Source organism: Mastigoproctus giganteus, chromosome 1 (genome assembly GCF_048544385.1).
Source record: "Mastigoproctus giganteus isolate SK-2022 chromosome 1, ASM4854438v1, whole genome shotgun sequence".
In the NCBI taxonomy this organism is placed as follows: domain Eukaryota; kingdom Metazoa; phylum Arthropoda; class Arachnida; order Uropygi; family Thelyphonidae; genus Mastigoproctus; species Mastigoproctus giganteus.
The window spans coordinates 130,875,717-130,899,286 of NC_143575.1; the positions used below are offsets into that span (position 1 = coordinate 130,875,717).

Here is a 23,570-nt window from a genome sequence, read left to right on the forward strand (position 1 = left end):
CATACTCAAGCTGGTTGCTCAGCTGCAACCCCTGCATGTCCAAACTGCAAGGGAAGTCACCCTGCCTTTTCCAAAGCTTGCAAATTATGGATTACAGGGAAAAAAATTCAAAAATAGAAAATAAAGTTATGTTTCCTGAGGCACGTAGGCAAGTTATGTTGAGCATGCCTAGCAGTCGATCCTACGCTGTTTGCACTAGAAACTATGTATCTACTGGAGCACAAACAGATATATCAATTCTGCCTAATACCTCTATGGCTAATTGGCTTAAATCTACTCTTTCAAATTCAAAAAAAAGAAAATCCTCAAACTAGCAAAGCTACAAATACGCCAGTCAGCATCCCTAGTGATACTCCATTGGTCCCATATGACACAGAGCAAACGAAATCTGATACAGTTTCAAAACAAATGGAAATTCCCACCAACAGTATGGAAGTAGATGAGCATTTAGATAATGGGGAGCCCATTTTGAAACTCAATGCAAATTACACCGTGGATTCTTTACGCCCCTATTTCCCAAAAAAAGATAAAATAAAGCAAGACAGATCGAAATGCTCCACTTCTAAAAAGCAGTCACACCAATCCACCACAATTAAATTTAAATAATGTCTAATATCATACAGTGGAACTGCAGAGGACTAAGAAGCAATTCTGACCTAAAAGATTTACTAATTCAATACAATCCGATAGGAGTATGTCTACAGAAAACTTTCTTATCATCTCAAGCTTCACCAAAATTTACTAACTATCCAGTATATAGAAAAGACGGATTTCGGAGTCTCCTGCTTGTGGAGGAGTAGCTGTGCTTGTAAAATCAAACATGCCATCCAGGCAAATTCAGTTACAAACTAGTCTAGAAGCTGTGGCAGCACGTATTTCAATCGGTATATCAGTTACCCTATTTATTTATTTATTCTATATATTTTCCCTTCTCAACCATTTTCAAATACAGAACTTGATAATCTGGTTATGCAACTACCATCTCCAATCTGCCTTTTTGGTGACTTCAATGGCCACCATCCATTATGGGAGTTGCCTGCGATTGACACAAGAGGCAAGTTAATCAAAACATTCATGAATAATAACAACCTAACCGTACTAAACTCTGGATCTCCCACTTATATTCACCTATCTATAGATCTACCTCTGCAATAGACTTGTCAATCTGCTCACCATCAATTCCAAGCATGACATGGTCAGTGCTAAACTATCCTCTAAACAGCGATCACTTTCCAATCTTTACTCATTACAAACACGGGTAACTGCAAATCTCGAGCACCGATCCACCTGGAAGTTCAAGAAGGCAAACTGGGAGAGCTACTCCACCCAGGTCCAATTTAGGACATGAGTTATGTTCAGCAACATATTGGTAATGTAGTTATTGTAACCAACTACATTACCAATCAGATACTAAATGCAGCTAAAAATTCAATTCTGAAGTCAAAACCTCACAAGTGCTCCCACCATAACTGGTGGAATACAGATTGCTCTGATGCCAAGCGTGAGAAAAACTGTGCTTGGAACAAATTCTGTAAGTTTCCTACAACCAGTAATCTAATAGAATACAAAAGACTTAAAGCCAAAGCAAGGCAGATTAGGAGAAAAGCCAAATGTAACTCCTGGATCTCATTTGCCTCAACTATCACCAAGGACACTTACCCACAACCTCACTTGGAGAATAAAGCGTTGAATGGAAAATTCACTCGACCACCTTCTCCAAACTGTTGGAATGGGAAAGATCTATCGGCACCTAAGGAAATTGCCAATGCACTAGCAGAATCATTCTCTACAATATCTGCTTCCTTCTCCATCTCCTTTCAGTGCATCAAGGCGATGCAGAATGCCGCAAAATTAACTTCTCCACACGGCTCTCACTTCCATACAATCAACCATTTAATTTAACAGAACTCAAGAAATCCTTAAATAAATCTTCAAATAGTGCTGCTGGCCCAGACGACGTACATTACATCATACTAAAACAATTACTTGAAGAGGACTTATGTACCCTACTGATCTTCTATAATCGAATCTTCTCAGAAAATGCTGATCTGCTTTATTGGAGTCATTCTTTCATACTTGCCATACCAAAACCAGGCAAAGACCATTCTTTGGTTTACAATTATAGTCCAATATCTCTCATAAGCTGCATGGGGAAAATTTTTGAAAGAATGGTACATACGAGGCTTACCTGGATCTTAGAAGCAGAGAGCCTTTTAACAGATCATCAGAGTGGCTTTCGTAAGAACAGATCCACTCTTGATGTCCTTATCAAAGCTGAATCGAATATTCGCAATGCCTTTGTCATGAAGCAACATCTAGTCATGGTCAATTTAGATATTGAAAAGGCATTTGATACTACCTGGCGACATGGTATCATTATGGACCTTTATCACCTAGGACTAAAGGGTCATCTGCTTCAGAATTTCCTACGCCACCGCTCTTTTCAGGTCCGTTATCAGAATGTACTGTCTACACCGCATGTTCAGGAAGGAGTACTACAGGGATCTATACTCAGCGCAATGTTATTTGCAATTCGAGTCAACAGCATACATCCCCAAAACTGTGGAGGCTTATATGTATGCAGGTGACCTTGCCATCTCCTGCCAGTCACACAGTATGAACACCATTGAACGTCAACTCCAACGTGCCATTAACAGAATTCAGTCTTGGATGTCACACAATGGATATCGCCTAGCTGAACAGAAGTCTACCACCACTCACTTTTGTAAGAAATGTGCTCTCCACCACCACCATCCTGAATTACAGCTAAACAATAATCTGATACCAGTAGTAAACAGCATCAGATTTCTGGGCCTGATATTAGATAGTAAGCTTAACTTCCAAGCACATATCACATATTTACAAACTACTTGTCTAAAACAGTTGAACATGCTTCGATCAGTCTCATCCATGTCATGGGGAGCTGATCGGTACTCCTTACTTCACCTCCACAAATCTCTGATCCGTTCACGCTTAGATTATGGTTCTCCCATATATGACTCAGCTAGGAAAAGCACATTAGATCTGCTAAATGTCATCCAGCACAGCGCCCTGAGGACTGCTCTGGGAGGATTCAGGACTTCTCCCATGCAGTCTTTATATTGAAGCCCACGATCCTCTATTACATCTTCATAGAAAAACATTATTGCTTTTCTACGCTTCATCCAGAGTCTTCCATCGCATCCCATTGGGAGTATCTTTATCACACTCGGTGGGATTCTTTTTATGAGAATAAGCCACATGAAAATAGACTTGCCTCATTCAGGATCAGAGATCTTATTCAGAGTTGGAATATCGATTTAGCTGATATTTTTCAGAACACAACTGCGCCTGTTCCACCTTGGACATATGTTTCTGCCTCCCATGATACACATTTTCTCCAGTTGGAAGAATGTCATACCTCCCAACATCAGATAATTGCACTCAGCTCATGCTACTCTTAACTCCCATGCCTGTAAAATATATACCGACGGTTCGAAAACTGACAATATGATAGGTGCTGCAGCTGTTTTTCCTTCATGTATAATTTCAGCCACACTAAGTCTATCATTCAGTACCTTCACTACTGAACTTTATGCCATCAAGTTAGCACTTATTAAGAAACTCACAGAACCAACTTTTCTTTTTCCCCATTTATTCATTCAACTTCTGTTCTCTGGAACAGCCTTCTTTCATATGTATTTCCTGAAAATTGCAATCGACAAAAGTTCAAGTCCATCTCATCTGCAACAACTTACATTGATTCTCTCAGTGCTATCTATGCCATAAGGAAGAATTTCAATCAGCTTTTGCTGGATCCATGGCCATTCTGGCATTCTGGGAAATGAAAATGTGGACTTGGCTGCTAAACATCCTCAACCCACTCTCTCACAACATCCTCGGGTTCCATACACTGACTATAAGCCTGTTATTTGTAAAGCATGTTACAACAACTGGTCACAGATATGGAAAAGGAATACTAACAGCAAACTTTACCAAATAAAACAAGAACCAAAAAGCTGTGGCTCTCTGGCTTCCGACAAAACAGACGAGAGGAAGTGGTGTTGGCAAGGCTGAGAATTGGACATACGCATCATACCATCTCTACTTGTTATTGGGAGAAAGCCCACCTCAGTGCTCATCCTGTAACAGTCAGCTTACAGTCTGCCATTTTCTGCTTGATTGTCCCTTACATTCAACCATCTGGTCAAACACTTTTCAATCAGTTTCCAGGCTTAACGTATCACATTTATCTCGTATCCTAGGAAATGATGCAAATATTGAACTTTTAATATAGTTAAAATGTATTGGCCTATACAAAAGTATATAATTTAACAACTATAAGGATAGGGTCATGCAAACAATGAATAGGCACAATTTGGCTTCAGTAGCCCTTGTCTTTAAACCCAACAACTACAACAGCATGCCTTTTCTATAGATGCTTTCATAGGCACTGTTCTTCTGAATTGGCGTCTATAATTCCTGCTCTTTCTTCTAAAGCAGTCCGAACATGTGCCACATCCAGTTAACGTCATTTTACTGTTTAACTTCAAACTCACAGAACCAACTTTTCTTTTTCCCTGTTTATTCATTCAACTTCTGTTCTCTGGAACAGCCTTCCTTCATATGTATTTCCTGAAAATTGCAATCAGCAGAAGTTAAAGTATAATGTCAACAGATATCTTCGTTCATCTTCTTAACCTATGCACTGTTCTAAGTACTATAGGTTCTAATACCTCTTATTTGGGGTTTCATAAAAAAAGAAAAAGAAAGTGTGGTATTTGGTGCAGTGGAAAACGAAAATGACCTGGAAATAATTATGCACTTAGATATGAAATTCTCTGAGCAGTGTAGATAAGGCTGCCAGGACAGCTCATGGGGTTTTGTCAATGATATACAGAAGCTTTGCTAGCAGTTGTAAGGAGGTGATTATCCTTTTGTACAAGACTATGGTTAGGCTGAATTTTGTATACAAGTTTGGAGGCCTCAGTTTAGGAAAGATGTAAACTACTGGAATGGGTGCAGAGAAGGCAGCCAGATTGGTAAAGGAAACAAAAAGGGTGCTCTTACCACAAGGGCCTCAGCTCTGCAAATTTCAGTGGAGTGAACCGATTAAGGTATTTAAGGCCTTGAATGGATTGCATATCCTGAGTGTGAATGGTATTTTTACTCTTGATGGGACTTTATACATGAGGGGCATTAATTTATGTGGGAGGATGGTTGCAGGATAGATGTGTGGAAGTTTTGTTTTCAGCCAATGACTGGTTGATTGTTGGAATAGGCTTCTATTTGTTTTTGTGGAAGTGGATGATTTGAATAAATTCAAGGAAGTAGTAGACAAATACTTGGAAGATATGGATGAGTGAGGTGTGTAGGTATTTTTTTTTTTTTTTTTTTTGCTAATGCTATATAAGCTTGCTTTCTTGCATAATTTGCCACTAATGTTGCTTCTACTTATGCAATGAGCATGGTGTTCATTTTGATTTACTCCTTGCTTTTTTTAGATTTTGGATCATTTATTTCTTTCGACTGTTTGCTCCTCCTTTTGATACTAAAATATTACTACTTTAGTACAGAATTGTACTAAAATATTCATATTTTGTGTCCTGTGATAGTATTATCCAGAAGGTTTTGGTTCTGCTTGAAGTTTGTCAGAACAGTTGTTGTAAACCTGTTATTAGTGCACTCAAGTTGGTGCCATCTTTGCAGAGATCTTCATTTATGATTAAAATTTTGTAAACACTCTTTATGCATTTCCAGTCTTTCTCTCAAGATTTTGATAGTCATTCTTCAAGTGATAACAAGTTGTAGAACTTTATTTTTTTATGTTTCGTCCCTTTGGCATTGTATGTTTCCCATGAAATTTTAGTGGGAGTTTCCTTCAATTTAACTAGGCCATAAATTTTTCAGTCATTTTTATGCTTCTAAAAATGGAAGTAAACACTTTAAATTTGTGATAGATGCAATAAATATTTAAATTTTATCACTTTAATGACGAGGGGGAAACAATTATCACACGTATTGGCAGTGTTTTAGTTGGTCACAACAGCAGTGTCTTACTGCAGGCATTCCGGCGATTTTATATCCACACTTTGTATGTGAAATGTGTCTAGTTAAAACACTTTAATTCTGCTTCTGATTTGATGTAAGTTAATTCTCTCTTCCCCCCCCCTCCCCAAGTTTAAGCTAGAGAAGTTTGACTGCATGTGTATTGTATTATTTTTCCACTCCTCTGAGTGGAAAAATCATGATATAATGTCCTGTAATTGCTATTTAATAGAATTAAATACAGTTAACAAATGATTATGAGAAGTGTTGTACTTTTTAATTCCCAGTGGGTTTTTTTTTTTCTCTCTCTCTATCTTGGTTGGCAATTTTTTTTTTTTTTTTTGATTGATTTTGACAAAGAATTTTTACTTAATCTAAAGCTTTATATATAAATTTATTGTAACCTGAAGTTTTATATATGTAAATATTATTATTTTTTTTGAATTGAGCTTAGCTTACCTATAAGTGAAGACCACACCTCTGAAATGAATTGTATTATATTGCTGGTAGTTCCCGGGTTTGAGTTTTTTCCCCCCAAATTATCAAAAAAATCGAAAATATGAACATTAATTGCAAAAAATGAACGTTAAACGTTCATAAATACTGCATTTCAAACCATGCGCGTAGCTGTACAATATAGTGTACCCCGCTTTACGATATTAATCCTTTCCAGAGACCATCGTAGCGTCAAAATATCAATGTGAACCCAATAACACATTGTTTTTTAGTAATTTATTCCACGACCTCAGAAATTAATTTTCGCTATATAACTCTCTAAAAGGTCATTTTTATAGTGTAAATTGTATTAGTTACCAATTCAAATCATAAAAATGCATACGCTTTCATCATTATCACATGTTCTGTTATAAGAATCAATTTTGAATGCCTTCGCGATATTTTTCTAAAGCATATTTCTGGACACCATGACCATAAAACAATAAAAACAATTTGCACTTTCCGGTTTATTGGGCTTTTCTGTTACTGTAAGCAGTTATAAACTGGTAGCATAATCCATGTTATTGCATTTGCAAAAATACCAATACTGGAATTGTGGTTTTTTGCATATTATGGTGAAATGTGTTTCCCCTTTACTGAAATCTGCAATCGTATAAAAGAAACATTAAATAAATTTTCAGAATCTTCTCTTCTCTTCTCTTCCCTTTTTTTTTTTTTTTTAAGCTTTGTAAACTTGTTATTACGTACAAATCATGTTAGTTGCAATTTGTGCGTGCTTATGCATCTATTGAAATTTATAAAGAAAAGAGATTATCTTGGAAACAAGCTCCTCTTGAAGCATTACTGAAGAAGACTACTCCTTGTGCAACGAGTGCTGAGCCAGTAAAGAGTGATCAAAGAGTGTGCATTTAGTCAATGATAATAAAGAATAAACATTCTTTACCATTTTTAAGTTATAATTAATTTTTTTATCATAATTTGCTTGATTTCACAGGCTATATTTTCATTTCTTTGGATAAATCAATCATTGTTTAAACAAACTAATTAGCTAACTAATTTCAATGTTGAGAACGTAACCCCTATTTTTAACATTGTCTATGGGGAAATAAATTCCTGCTTTAAGAGTTTTCGCATTACAAGCTCGCGCTAGGAATGAATTAACTCGTAAAGTCGGGAACTACCTGTATATTATAATTACAGTGTGGAAGCAGAGCCCATTGAAAGTTTTTTTTTCTTTTAATGGCATTGATTCATTGGCTGAAATTCTGTCATGAAGAATACAAGAGCATTCTTCAGTATGGAGTCTTAGTTGGATTTGATAATATTACCCTGGTAGATATCTTTGGAGCTGTATAACTTTTTTTGTGTGTATTTTTAATTCTGTGAATATTCTTAGAGCATTTTCAGTCTTCATATTTTCATTTACGTTACAAACATATTTCAGGTTAGTGGAGTTATATTGTTGTCATTTGGATTATGGATGAAAATATCCCTTCATCAGTTTCTGGAGTTATCATCAAATTATAATCATTTAGTTCCTTATGTATTCATTGGCACTGGGGCTGTTATTGTAATTGTTGGCTTCCTAGCTTGTTGCTGTACAGTCAAAGGACAGTCAGTACTTCTGTATATGGTAAGGTATTTAATTTATAAATCTGTATTTATATTTACCGAAGTTTGTACAATTTTAATGAGAATTTCTTTAATTAATATTTGATGCGTTTTTATAATTTTTTTTTTTTGGAAATTATTTAGTTTATCATTACAAGCTATAGAAAAGAAAATTGTCAATTAAATTTTTGTTTTTTGGTAAAATTGATTGATTGATTGATTGATTGATTGATTGATTATCAGCTGAAAAATACCTTAAAAGACCATCTCAACTCATAACATGTTATACAACTTGCATGTTAAAGAAATGGGCAGTATAGTATGTGGAAAGTACAGGTAAGGCAGACCAAGAACTATATCTATTTGGGATGACACATTGGGATCTGTTTCTTAAGTATGCAGATTATCCCCACTCCTTCTCATTCATTGACAGTAATCTAATATATAAACCCTGCACATAAATGCTGGAATGAATCCATGATTTTATGGATACTTGTATCTCAAGTATACAAAGACTATTTGTGAATCACAAGTATTAGTATTAATACATCTGTCCTGCAACCATCCTTCCTTGTTTTTTTTTTTTTTTTCCCTCTCATGTGTTGTCTGAGCTAGAGGACAGATGCTATCAACATTTAGCTTAGTTAATCCATTTAAGGTCTTAAGTGATTCAGTCAGATCATCTTGCAGGTGCCCAGATGCTGCAATTTCCAGAAATGGAAGTAGTTTTCTTGTCATGAGCACCCTTTTGTTCCCTTCACTAATCTTTTTTTCCTGCACATGTTACAACTGATTCACATCCTTACTCAGATGAGGCTTTTTAGCCCTGTATGCAGTACTCAAGCTGTAGCCTTATACAGCAGAATAATTAGCTCCTTATACCTACTGGAAAATTTCTTGTGCTTCAATGACAAAACCCTGTGAGCTGCCTAGCAGCATGTCTGCACTGATCAGAGAACTTAGTCTGACTGCACTTTTACCCCAGCTCTTTTATTCTCCCCTAACCTGAGTGTGGTACCGCATATGTTAGTATGTTATTCTGAAATTACTGCTTACCTCGCAGTAAGAGGTGGTTTACAAAGATCATTGATACAAGTGTTGGAAAAAAAAGTTATCTTTAGCTGATGCCAGTCAGTCTTTAGCTGAGGATGCAGAGGTAACAAAGGTAGCAATATAAATGAACAGAGGTTGTAGACTACCATTTGTTCAAAATTTAGTTTGGATTGATTAATAAATGCTTTAGAATTTAGTGCTTTGGTGCAGGCAGAAAATGAAGTTGGAAATTTGGATGTGTGCCCATTTCAATATGATTGGAACTCCTCATGATGCTCATTGTAACTTCAAAAGATATTGCTCATTCTGTGTGATGGAAGACATTGTGTTGTTGGAGTTCTGGCCTGTAGACTAAACAAGGGTTTTTCCAAATTTATCCTCTAATAACCAAAGTGGTGATATTGCACCAGATGATGAGAGTTGTTTATCAGTTTGTATTAGGATTAGTTGTAATGCCAAATGATGCAAGAAAGTAAATTTTTCTGTTTCAGACAAAAATAAATTAATAATATAATAATTGAAATAAAACAGTATTCATTATTCCCATTCCCACAAGGTAATCATCCAGTTCTATTTAAATGGGTTTATAGGTGGGTAAACTCTGTAAAAGTTTCCAATTTTGGATAGAAAAGTCTCCATTCCAAGTTGGGTGGTTTGGTTGCCCTTTCAGGTTTGCTGAATACTTTAACAAAAGCATTTGTTAACAGAGTGACAGTATCAAAAGCTTTACTGAAGTTTAGATAATTATGTCAGAATTGTTACTTGCATCCAACTGCTTAACGACTATAGCATAGTAAAGTAATTTACCATATTGGTCAGACATAATCTCCCCTTAATGAACCTGTGCTGGGATTTTGTTGATCCAGATATCTTTATTTAAGATACCATTGTTGAGATGGTCCTGAATCACAGTCAAACTCATTGGCTTATAGTTACCCACTTCCCCTTTAGCATCACCTTTGTGGATTGGGGAGAAATTATCACTTTCAGTACAAGGGAATCTTCCTAGAGTCCAGTGATGCTCTCATTAACATTCCAAACAGTTTGATACACTTACAACTGAATAATTAATTACAATCAAATATATACCATATTGCCCTGGCACCTTGCTCTCTTTTAATTTCAGTAGCTTTTGTAACAAGTACTTGTCTGAAATTGCCACTTATTTTATATGTATCCGGTACCTTAACATTGTCCAGAGTTTCAAGCTTGCCTTCTATTGTAAATATTGTTGGTGTACCTGTTCAGCTTATCAGAATTTCTGCTGGTCTTTCTATTGAACTTCCATTGCAACCAGTTAAGGAACCTGTTGGATTTATTGTTTTCCTTCTCGTATTTGCATATGAGAAGAAATCCTTATCCCTGTTCTTAACTGTGATAGTCATTTCTCATCAGTTTTTGCTTGTCTTATCTCCAGCAGTACCGCTGAGAGTAAGATGCTACTAAAATGATTCCAATATTAAATCTAATTCTCCTGAAGTCCTCAAAAATTAAAGCTGAGCATCCATAACATCTTTGTATGTTTTAAAAACATACACCGACGAGACAAAACATTATGACCAGCGAGTCGTTATGCAAATCGAAGCAACTGCAGGTGAACTACAGCATGTGCGTGGGACAGTATAAAAAACACCTGATACTGAGCTTCGTTAATCAGTGTTACTTTTTTTTTTTTTTTTTCCCAGATGGAAAAGGCAGCGGACGTAAGCGAGTTTGACAAAGGCCAAATTGTAATGGCCAGACAACTGGGTCAGAGCATATCCGAAATGGCAAGGTTGGTGGGGTGCTCGGATCACTTTTGGTAGGTACTAACCATGGTCAGCCCTGGTTAGTACCTACCAAAAGGGATCCGAGGAGGAGAAACCCATGAACCGCCAGCGAGGTGTTGGATGACCACGGCTCATTGGTGCTGAAGGTGAGTGAAAGTTCTCCCAGATGGTGTGTGGTAACAGAAGGGCAATTGTGATCGGTAATTGGAATGCTGGTGATGGGAGTAATGTGTCACAACACTCAGTACATTGAACCCTGCTGAAAATGGGGTTGCTCAGAGTGCCCATGCTAACCACAGTTCACTGGCGACAGCATCTATAATGGGCACGCAAGCTTCGAAACTGGACCTTGAGTGATTTGGAAGAAGGTCATCTGGTCTGATGAATCATGTTTCTTGTTGCACCACATAGATGACTGTATGTGTATGTCGTTTACCTGGGGAAGTGATGGTGCCTGGATGCACCATGGGACGAAAACAAGCCGGTGGTGCCAGTGTCATGCTTTGGGTGATTGTTCTGTTGGGTTACCCTGGGTCCAGTCATTCATGTGTCGGGCACTCTGATGTCTACCACCTACCTAAGCATCATTGCTGACCAGGTATCCTTTCATGGCAACAGTCTTCCCCTGGTGGTGCTGTCTTTCAGCAGGATAATGTGCCATACCACACCGCCGGGATTGTTCGAGACTGGTTTGCAGAACATGAGGCAGACTTCCAGGTATTGCCCTGGCCTCCAAATCACCCAGACATCAATCCCATTGAGCATCTGTGGTTTGTGTTGGATCAGCAACTGCGATATGCAGCATCTCAACCACAGACCTTACAGGAGTTAAAGGATCTGCTGGTTATGTGTTGGTACCAGATACCACAAGACATTTACAAATCTTGTAGCATCCATGCCTTGCTGGGTACGAGCTGTTTTGGCTGCACATGGAGGACTAACATCATATTAGGTAGGTGGTTAATGTTTTGGCTCATTGGTATATTGTAGTTCTTATTCTGGCCACTGAAATCTGCATGTCTAGAAAGGAAAGAATTACCGTGGTTTGCCATTGGTTGAAAACTTAGTTTCTAACTACACATTTCGTGATGAGATGATGAATTCTAAGAATAGGATTGTGATAGGTTTTTGTTTCTTAAACATTTATCTGCTATTTAGTAAATCCTACAACAATTAGTTTCCAACCTTGAGGTTTCTGTACAGTGTCTAATGTACTGTTATTCCAGGCAGAAATTCTCAGAACTCTACCTGTTTAGGATTCAGTAAGGAATTCATTTTAATTTGGGTGTTGGGAAATAATTGTGCCAACAATTTTTGTTGGCACCATGATAACGGTCAAAATGAAGTTTTCTGTAAAGAACTTCTTCACAGGGTGAAGGCAGAAACACACTTATTTCACACATGCTCACATTTTACTAAAGCACATTTTGGAGGTCACTACCATAAAACAATTTGCAGTTTCCGATTTCTGTTAATGCAATCGATATAAATGGGTAGTAAACTGGATCTTATTGTATTTGCATTAATACCGATAGTTGGAATTCTGCAGGTTTTTTACGTTATTATAGTAAAATGTCTCCTTCACTGAAATCTTCAGTCATATAAAAAAAAAAAAAAATTTTCTGTATCTTCTCTTCATTCCTATTTTTTAAGCGTCTTACTTTATACTTCATTTCTCACTTGTGAAATTTGTGCATGCCATGTTCGTTGTTATTGATTGCTAATTTTTTTTTTTTTTTTTTTTACTGTTTTAAATTTTACAATCCTAAAAAAAAAATTGAGTGAAAAAAAATTTATGTAATTCCGAAGTTATGTAACTCGAGCTTACATAAGTCGAGGAATGTGTAATTGTTAACTATAACAATAGCATTAAAGCCAATGGCACATTCCAATAGCATATTCCTAACATATTTTAAGTTGAACTGTGTAATCATTATGGTCTGCTGTGGAAGTGTATTAATGACAGTTTTTGTTGGTTAATATTAAATTTTTTGTGGTTCTGCTTTTTTTTTGCTTTGAGATCATAAGAGAGCAGGATTCTTGTTGTGAGGTTACTGCATTTGTATTTTTAAACTTAAAAAATACATGCTCCTGTTTCAGACTAGACATCTCCTCTTATGATTGAATTCTCTATACCTTTTGAAATATAGCTTCTCTCACCTTTAATCCAAAACATGGTGGCCTATTAACTTTCCCCCACCTCTGTTCTCTTTGATAGGGAAGGCTACTATATTTGTAAAAGCACTAGCATATCTGCTGTGAAAGATAATTTTACATCTTTTGCACAACAGATAGTGTTTATTTATTTTTCACAACAATAATAATAAGCCAACAGCCACCTGAAGTTGACCATCGAGAGACTGACCATATCCCATAAAAGAGAGAAGGGATTGACTGATCTCATTGAACAAGAGGAGGAGATTTAAGAACTTGCAGGATTATCTGCAGGGAAAATGCAGCACCAATCTGTCAAGCCATAAGAATAGACAAATGGCACACAAAACTGAACCTCAACAAAGAGCCACACTCGCAGACAGAAGAAACAAAGACAGGCGAAGAAGACACTCCATGGCATACATTACAATGATCTCCATAAAGACTAATCCAGCACATTACTCCAGAAGTGTCACCTAGATGGAGTGCACTCACAGACATGACCAGGTTGCTAGAATAATACATCAGAAGCTATTGAAAAAATACCAGCTGATCAATGAAAGTTTACTGTATTACAAGTACAAGCCCCAGGCTGTACTAGAGATCCTTACTTCCAGATTATACTGGAACCATGCCATAATAATGAACAAGACTATCCTGTACAAGAGACCAGACATAACTGTCATCAATGAGAAGGAAATGGCTAACTCAATAGGCCTACCAGAGAATGCTTACATGGAATTTCAGAAAGCTGTCATCCTGTATGTCTGTTGGATAATAAGAGAATTCCTTAACCAAGAGTAACAATAATAATAGTAACCAGCCACAAAGATGGGTGAAGAAGAATTCATTCATTCTTCCACATTCATTTCAATGTGGAACATTGAAATGAATATGTTCATCATGAGAACATACTACAAAGTAATCAAGCTAGACCCTGATATGAAAATGTAATGGGTGAAACTGCATGCTGAGTGGTGGGAATGATTCCTACCTGTTCAGGTCACTGAACAGTGAATAGCAGAAACTGATAGCATATGTAGCACATATTCTATCAGGTTTGTCACAAAGAACCTGATAGCTCCTGCAATCTTGAAAAAAATCAAGCAAAATGTGAGCAACCAACTACAAAGAACAAAAAATATGAATAGCATTGAACCAGAGGAGGAAGAGCAGGAAGAAATTCAACCCAGAGCAGCTGAAGTGCAAGTAGATGAGGTCAGGATATCCAGAATAGAAGATGATTGGAAGAAGGCGATAACACAATTTGAGGGAATGGACCCCACACCATACTGAAGCAGAGACCCAACAGAATCACATAGTGGAAAATGAAAATTTTTCAATCAAATAGAAGTTCTGTGAGCAGTTCAGGGCTGCCAGGACAGCTCATGGGATTTTTGTCAGTGATATATACAAGAATTTTGCTAGCAGAGATAAGGAGGTAATTATCCCATACTGGAATAGGTACAGAGAAGCAGAATGAGATTAGTGAGGGGTACAAAGGAGGTGCTCATACCAAGAAAGGCTTTAGTTCTGCAAATTGCAGTGTCTGGAGACTTAGACACCTGTGAGGTGACTTGATTGAAGTGTTTAAGGCTTGAGCAACCTCAGTGCTGATCAGATTCTTCCTCTTGCTGAGACTATGCACAAGGGTGGCATAAATTTAAATTGAGGAAGGATGATGGCAGATTTGCCTTTGGCCAGTGGGTGGTTGATTGTTGGAACAAATGTCCACCTATTGTTGTGGAAGGAGGCAGTTTGAAGAAAGCTGATGCTTTTTAAGCTTGTTCTCTTGCATCATTTTATCATTTCTTGTTACTACTACTCCAGGATGCAAACTGAAATGTCTCCACTGTGAAATGTGACCATTTTTAAAATTGGTAATTGTTTTTGCCTGACCCTGTATAATTGAGCTAAATTTCTCTAGAGGAGCAAGTGTGCCATATTTTGCTATGCACAGCTTTAATTTAGCAAGCAAAAAAAAAGTTAACATTCTCAGGAGCTCCTGAGAATGTTAATTTTTCTTTACTCTTTTTCAAAATTTGATTTTGCAAAAGAGTAAAGAAGAAATGTAATTTGAAGATGGCAAAACCTTTATGAACAAAAAGGTATTAAAATCTGTGTACTACGTGATTTACTGCTTGTTTTTGGAAGTTATAGATGCGTTATATATTGATTATAAGGATATGGCCTGCTGCTTGGAGTTTATCTAATGTGTGTTGCACAGGGAACTACAGTTAAACTCTGCCACATGCACACTGTGCTGCAACCCTCTGTAAAAAAGGCCAATGTGTATGCATAATGTTGTCTGTGTGGAGTATATTGGTTATGTGGTCTTCCTTCTGTGCCATCAGAAAGCAGTGATCATCAGGAAAGCTGCTTACTAGTGGCGATCACTGCCATGAGGAGCCAGGCCTCTACTATGTTTAACTGCCCATGGACAGGATATACCAGTGGGTATCAGCAAAAAAAAAAAGAGAAAAAGGAGGAAAGAATTTCAGGTCCCAGTGGCTCAAACAGGGATCACCAGGAAAAAAAGGGGGAGGGGAAGAAAAAGGAACTAGAGCATATTAACCTATTAAAATTATGAAATGTTATAGTATAAATGAAATGGTAAAACAACTATAAAAATAAGCCAAAAAAATTAAAATATAAAAGTACAATTTTTTGTTTAACTTATAGACATACTGACTCGTAAATATGAGAATAAAGTGGTATAAAGTAACAATATCATTTTATACAATATTGTCATGATAATTTTAATTGTCTTAAAAATTATAGACTAATTTGTCTGTTTGAGTTCAGTCATAAAAGACCATACAAAGATCTAAACCAAATACCTTGATATAACATACTTAATTCAACGAACATAAGATCAACAGTTGATCAGAAGTTCAAAAGGGTCAAGATATATTGGAGCTAACAAAAATTTGTTAGATGAAAGTAAAACTACATGTAATGATTCAGTGAAAATTGTTTAAAGTATAATGCGAATAATTTTAACATGAAAATAGTTAATCAGGATGTATAGAGATTAAAATCAAAATTGACAAAATGTTTATACTTACAACATATAGAATAAAGATGAATGATCTTAAAAAAAAAAAAAAAAAAAAAAAAAGTCATCAGTGTTGATATAACATTTTCAGGCACAGAAAAAAATTTTCTGCTGAACAGGTAAGGATGATCAATTTATTTCAATAGATTTATAAGCATAGGTAATACTTACTTTCAACATTCATCTGAGTCTTTTAGATGAGAGAATACAATACAACATATTTAACAATGTATACAATAAATGTGAAGTATATATGTGGGGTCAGAATATACCGTATGTATATTCTATATATTCAAAAAATAAAAAGACAGTTATGACATATTTTACACATAATAAATAATGATAATAAACATTCAGTAAATGTTGAATTTATAAATGTGTTTAAGTTTCAGAAAGGTAATCACAAAAAAGGTTAAAAAAGTAGATTATTTTGCACTGTTGAAAAACTTGATTAGAGCAGATTTGAAAAGCAGAATTTAGTTTGCAGAATTTTAAATAAATTTAGTTTCTTCACCAGATTGGACAAAACCAGTATTGTTAAAGAGCTGCAGTCTGAACTTGGAATAGAAGGAACAATGAAAGATAATGAGCCCAATATTCAGAAGTATCACAAAGACATATACTGCATGTATATGCATATGGATAATCAGTAGGTGTCAAATTAAAATGGAACAGTTTTTGGTTAAAAGAAACATGACCAGTCAAAAAAAAGTTGGAGTGGAAGCTGTGGTTAACCACTTAATAGTGATTTTTATTAATAAAAGTGATGTCCGAAACACTTGTGTGAGAGATTAATTTCAGTTTTGAAATCAATGAAGAATTATTTAAGAGTAGGTGAAACAGGTCTCAAATTTTAAAATGTTTAGTGTTGAGGTCAGCAATATTGATCAGCATTGCAAGTTGGTCAACATCAATTGCATAAATATTACATATTAAAATGTTAGCTTAAGTTTTTATTTAAATGGCACTATACCTGGGGGGGGGGAACTAATCTTGAAACCTCATCTCAGCAGACAATTTCAACCATAAAGAATCTGAATTTGCAGCAAAAAAAAAAAACAAAAACAAAAAACCAAATACTGGTTTTTTGTTTTTGTTTTTTTGTTTCTTTTAGTAGTGGCAAGGTTTCAAATGGTGCACAAATTACCTTAATTGAATATTAGGTTCAAGAGTCTGAGTGTCTTCAAAGAGATTCATGAGTAAATAAAGGAGATATTTTTTATTGAAACAGTGAAATGTTTCCCTAATCATGACTAAGTGAGTAGTTATCTTAGTGGGTTAATTCCATTAAGCACCTCCGTAGCCAGGTGGGAAGGAGCAGCAGTGCGTGTAGCACACGCTTCTTGACTAGACCGGGGTTCGAGCCCCTCACCACCAAATACGGAGGATGCAGAAAGGTCAGGGAATGACCACCGCATATCCCGGAGCAATATGGCCTTAGTTGCTAATGCTCCTAAAAACGAAATAACAACAACAATAATTCCATTAAGATATAACTACAATTTAAAAACACTTGCTCCACTATATATATATATATATATATATATACCTGTATAAAGGGTATCACATTCCGGGACATATATCCTTCATCACATTCAAATTCCTCTCTGTGGTCAGAATGTCCAGGCAAGTAAGAAAGGGAAGAATACATCATAAGAAAGTAATCTACCCCTGATTAAGTAGTGAGAGAAATGAGCAAACCTGCCCTATCATTTAAAGATCAGTTCCTTTATGTTAATGTACATGGGTTTTATAGCCTGAGTTTAAAAAAAAAAAAGCTGAGAGAGAGGAGACAAGAAGTCACCTGCTGCTGAAAATGAAATGTATGAAGAAATAAGTAGTGAATTTTCTAATGTATTAATTAATAAGTGCATTTTAATTAATCAGTATATGCAGCAGAAGAAAATCAAAATGAAAACAATGCTGATATGATAAGAAATTTGGCGATTCCCTTTGGGCATGACATGAAACCAAAGGTATTGTGATAATACCCTCTTTAGAAAGTTCTGATTTAGGGTCTTGCCTAAATCTGCATGATGCGGATTATATTAAATCAAGACCTATAATAGCGGTCTTGATTTAATATAATCAATTAGATCTCATCAGAGTCTGGTGTGTAGTTATGGTCTTTTTTTTTTTTTTTTGTTGGCAATGATGTTATAGTTCTGTCTGGGTCAAAATAATCTAGAGACGTACTGTCTAGGTCAAAAAAATGAAGCCATGCCTGAATCTGCTGTTATCATCTTGTACAGAACCTCGCCATCTTCAGTAACCATTCATTGCAGCTTCCAATAAATCTTCTAAACTTGCTATTGCTCAGGTATGAATAGTCTTGGAACCCAGCATGCACAAACACATGTCACATGCAAATGGTCATAAAGAATACAATGCATGCTTCCTACTGATAATTTTAATTTCAACATTTCTATTTCAGTTTTTATACAAACTTTTCTCTCATGATTATAGCAGTGTTTATGGTTTCTGTGGTAACAGCAGTGGTTGGTGTTCCAGGACTGCCAGTTTTTGTGATTGTATCATGTCCATCTCAAAAACTGCATGAGAGTTGTGTTATATGGAAGCATAGATTCAACATAAGCCTCTTGTAACATTACATATACTTTGGCTGATGTTTTCTTGAGATGGAAGCAAAATTTGAGAGCAGCATGTTACATAGGTGAAACTGAACAGGCATAATCTTGACTAACTGCCAAAGTCACATTGTTTGCATGAATCAGCTGTGCACTTGGCTATGTGATGTAGTTTAGTTTGGTCTTAAATTCTGCAGCTGAGCTAGAAATATAAGCAGTACGGTCATTCATTAAAAATTATGATAATTTTTTTATTGAACAGCCATTGTAGCTTATAGCAGTTGGCCTGTTTCCAAATCTCCAGCTTTATTTTCTGCCTACATTAAAGCTTTCAACAGTTGTAAAGAAATTATTAATCAATCTAAACTATTTTTAACATGCAAAATAGGGGGAAACGTTTATTATTGTCCAAATTGTGGTCTCATCTCTGGCCATAGCTTCTGGCAACTGTTCTCTCCATCCATACTTTCAGCAGCCCTGGTACATCGTGATGACTCTGTATCCATATAGATGTGACAGAGCAGTCATGATGTACCAGGGCTGCTGAAACTATTGGAGAGAACAGTTCCCAGAGACTACCCTTCTGAAGAAAAAGCTAATTTATAGTATCCTATTTCTCCTTTGATTCCTGCATTGATGATCTTGGGAAATCATGTCCTACTATCCCAAACACATTCTGCTCAATGCCCTTTTGCTCTTCCAGCAAAATGATGTCAGAAGAATCCCGGACAGTCTAAAGTCTCCAGATCCTGTTAATTTCTCCACATATTCTCAAAACCTGTGCTCCAGTGCATATTGTTCTCTTATTCAAACAGTATTTCTAAGCCATGCTGTTTGTCTTGTGCAGGAGTAGAAATGGTATAAAAGTAAACAACACTGCACAAAGAATCATGTGAGGATATTTATTCTGAACTATGGTTAATTTACTTAAATTGATGTGAGTGTGGGGACTTATTAACAGCTGTTGGCTGACACTTCAGGAGTTGCCTTCCTCTCTTCTGGTGCTAGGGGAATCTAGGGAAGTGACTACTTGTCAGGACTAAAATTCTGATGTTGAAGTGCCAGCACTTCAGCATCCTCACTTTAGACGTAAGACTTCTTGTCGATGCCTCTAGCATCAGAATGGAGCAGGGCAGCTCCTGAAATGTCAAATGTTAATAACAATCCCTTCTCCTCCCCTAAATCAATTCATCTAAATTACTCTTATTTCAGAATAAATATCCTCATGTTTTCTCTGCACAGTCTTGTTTTTTCTTTTATATTACTTTTACCTTCTGAATGGAAATTTTCCCATATCTGGGCCAGTTTCTAAAAAGAGATGACAGATCTTTCCCTTCCAATTATTGTGCTATTGCACTTACATAAAATTCTTCCATGTAATTGGTGACCAAATTTTTGGAAGGTTGTTGCCAATCCACCGGTGTTATATTGGCTTATATTACTCATCTTTGGACAGATTCAGCAGAAAGGATCAGTGAAGCTCAGGCATTTTCTCTTGATGTTTCTAAGTCTTTTGATTATAAACATCAAGAGAAAATGCCTGAGCTTCACTGATCCTTCCTGCTGAACTGTTCATTGCAGGTGTAGATAGCTCTATCTTTCAACTTCTAAATTAATACCAGTGTTCCCCAAGATTCATATCTTTCTCCCACTTTTTCTCCTGTATATTAATGATCTTCCACTGATTAGAAGCCCTAGTACACCGTGATGACCCTGTATATATATATGGATGTGACAGAGTAATCACGATGTACCAGGGCTGCTGAAACTATTGGAGAGAACAGTTCCCAGAGACTTTATCCTTCTGAAGAAAAAGCTAATTTATAATATCCTATTTCTCCTTTGATGATCTTGGCAAATCATGTCCTGCTATACCAAACACATTCTGCTCAATGCCCTTTTGCTCTTCCAGCAGAATGATGTCAGAAGAATCCTGGACAGTATTGAGAAGTTGGTTAGAAATCCTGTTCATAGTTTTGCGCATGATGGACTACATTCCACATTATGGTGCAAGAAACCCTGCTCTGTACAAGCAGCTTCAACTTCTTGAATATCAAGTGTCAGTTCCTTAAGAAACTCTCCAGTTAATTTGCCAATGGGATTATTAAAATTTTTCAACTTTAATCCTCTAAAACTCATCCCTGTTTAGCACATTGCAAGTATTACCTCCTTTGTACTGTAAAAAACTAGATTTTTTTTTTTTGCTCTCAGCATTACTTATTACTTTTCTTTTAAACAATTACTGACCCTGTACAAATCTCAAATGCACTCCTCTCTCTCTCTCTCTCTCTCTCTCTCTCTCTCTCTCTCTCTCTCTCAGATATGCAGCCACATGCCTTTCTGTAGATTGTTACCATGGCTATTGCTGTTTTGAATTGGTATCTCTAATTTGTCCTCAGATTTTACATCACTCTGTATGATCTCTGCTACCTGCTACATAAATAGAAGTCTGGTGAAGAGCTATTTCAACTTCCTTCTCCCACTCACTTCACCAAATGTGATTTCTTTGTTGACCTCAGGGCAGAAGAGAGATTTTGATTCTGTTGATGAAGTTCAAGTTGCCACAACCATAGTACTACAAGGCGTATTGAAAAAAGGGGCTTTTGACAATTAGGTACATCAGTTCTATAAGTGCTTGTGGTTTTGGGGGAGGGGAAGATTCATTTCAAGAAGAAAAAAGCAACTGAAAACCTTGAGAACAGCAGTTAAATGCAATCTAAGAATTAAATTATGAGCTCTCTTATATTAGTTTCATACACATCTTTATTTTACCGCCATTGAATTTTGCTTCATGTAGGCTTTATTTTTGTAGTTGTCTGGATTTTTACTCCTTGTGTTCGTAATGGAGTTGGGAGCTGGAATATCTGGCTACATGTACCGTGATACCATAGAAAATGGTTTCAAGGTAGGGTTGAATAATAGTATTCGTGCATTTGGTAAGGGAGGCATAAAAGATGAAGATGTTAACATGTTGCAGTCTTTTGTAAGTATATTTCATATAATATATTAAATTAATTTGCATTTTTTTATAATTAGGGATTTTTTGGGTTTTTTTTTATATTTTATTTTTAGTACAAATTGGCATGAATAATTAAATGATACTATATACAAAATCGTCCCAGTTGTATTTGCCTATCTTCAGAATTTTTATATAGAATGGAAGTAGCTATCACACAGAAGTTGTTGTCACATTGACTGGTTATTCCATTGTGCCAAGGAAAAGGTCATATGAAATTAGAGATACATGTGTGGATGCATATCTTTTAGGGCAGTTTAATTCTCTAGTACAGTGGTGATTCTTAACTAATTCTGTTATGTGGAACTGAATGCCAGTGCCATAGGAAATAATTGGTACAAATACTGCTTTGTAAATTAGAGCTAGGAATTTTCTTTTTAATCCTCAGTCAGTTCTGCTGATTTTAGTGATCAGGCCTGTGTAACTTTGTACTTTTCTAGTCAGGTGTTCTAAATATGGGTAAAAGGTTAGTGTTGAATGAAAGATGATACCCAGGTATTTAAGTGCGTGAACCATTTTCCAGGATATATATATTACTGAGTTTTATAACAGGACCTCTGCAAGGACCAAATTAGCAGTTTTCTAACTCTGCATGGGTGTCAGCCTTCACATTCAGAACCAGGTTGCCTGCAAAGGTGATGGCATCCATGGGAATGAGATCTGTGTTTAAGAGTTTGTCCATCACAATTGTCCAGAAGAAGGGGTGTGGGACTGAGCTCTAGGGCCACCCTCTATCAACAGTTCTACTCAGCTGTCAGAATTTGATTTGGCCTATTACTTTCCTGTTACTCAATAGGAAAGTAATGGGCTGCATCCTGTAGTCTTCCGTCAAAATGATATCAGAAGAATTTTGAACAGTCTTGAAGGCAAGAAAGTGCCAGGTCCTGGTGTTTCTCCACTTGTTTTCAAAACTGTGCTCCTGAGCTTACTCCTATTCTGTGTTGCCTTTTTACACTTTCTTAATCCACCGGTATTTTTCCTTCTGCTTGAAAATTTGCTTATATCTAGCCGGTTTCTAAAAAGATCTACAAATCCCTGCCTTCCAGTAATCATTCCATTGAACTTCTACTCTTCAATGTAGAAGTTCAAGTAATGATGAAATCCAGTAACTGCTAACTCCCTAAACTATCTAGAAACCTTTCATCAGATCAGTGAATGCCTGTATGGATTCCATTAGTGTTGATCCACTGGTGATGTACTGGCTTATTACCTATCTATGGACAAATTCAATGGAAAAGTTTGGTGAAACTCGAGCAGTTGCTCTTGACATTTCAAAGGCTTTTGATTATGTTTGGCATAAAGGCCTCCGAAATAAGTTTCCATCTTATGGTTTTCCAACTGTTTTTTTTGTACCTTGGTATCCAGTTTTTTCTCAGACAGCTCACTGCAGGTGATAGTAGATGGTTCTCTGTCTTCTAACTTTTCCATTAAAGCTGGCATTCCCTAACTTTCAGTTCTGTCTCCCACTCCTTTCCTCTTGTCTGTTAATGACCTTCTTCCATTGACTGGTAATCCTGTTCATAGTTTTTCTGATGATAGTACCCTGACTGCTAATTTCGCTTGTGCATAAGCACATCACATATATTATTTCCTCTTCATCTAAAAAAAACTGGTGTTTTCTCTTTTTCTCTCAGTTACTTTTCTTCTAAACAGGCTACTCACTCTGTACAAATCTCAAATCCATGCTACCACGGAATATTGTTTCTACATCTGAGGTGGTGCCACCATAAGCTCTCTCAGACAACAGTTAGGTTAATTAATGACCCGTCTCTCCACTCTCTATCATAGACATTCTATTTCTACTGCATGCCTTTTCTATAAATAATTCCATGGGCATT

General features: G+C 36.4%; 1 protein-coding gene across 2 annotated transcripts in view; it reads left to right on the forward strand.

Moving 5' to 3' along the window:
- Positions 1–23,570, forward strand: part of LOC150091139 (tetraspanin-6-like) — a 100,000-nt gene that overhangs the window by 24,603 nt on the left and 51,827 nt on the right. For both annotated transcript variants that reach the window (XM_090382187.1, XM_090382188.1), the window contains exons 3-4: positions 7,928–8,116; positions 21,529–21,699. In XM_090382187.1, the coding sequence (XP_090238313.1) occupies positions 7,928–8,116; positions 21,529–21,699 (360 nt within the window). The remainder of the gene's footprint in view (positions 1–7,927; positions 8,117–21,528; positions 21,700–23,570) is intronic.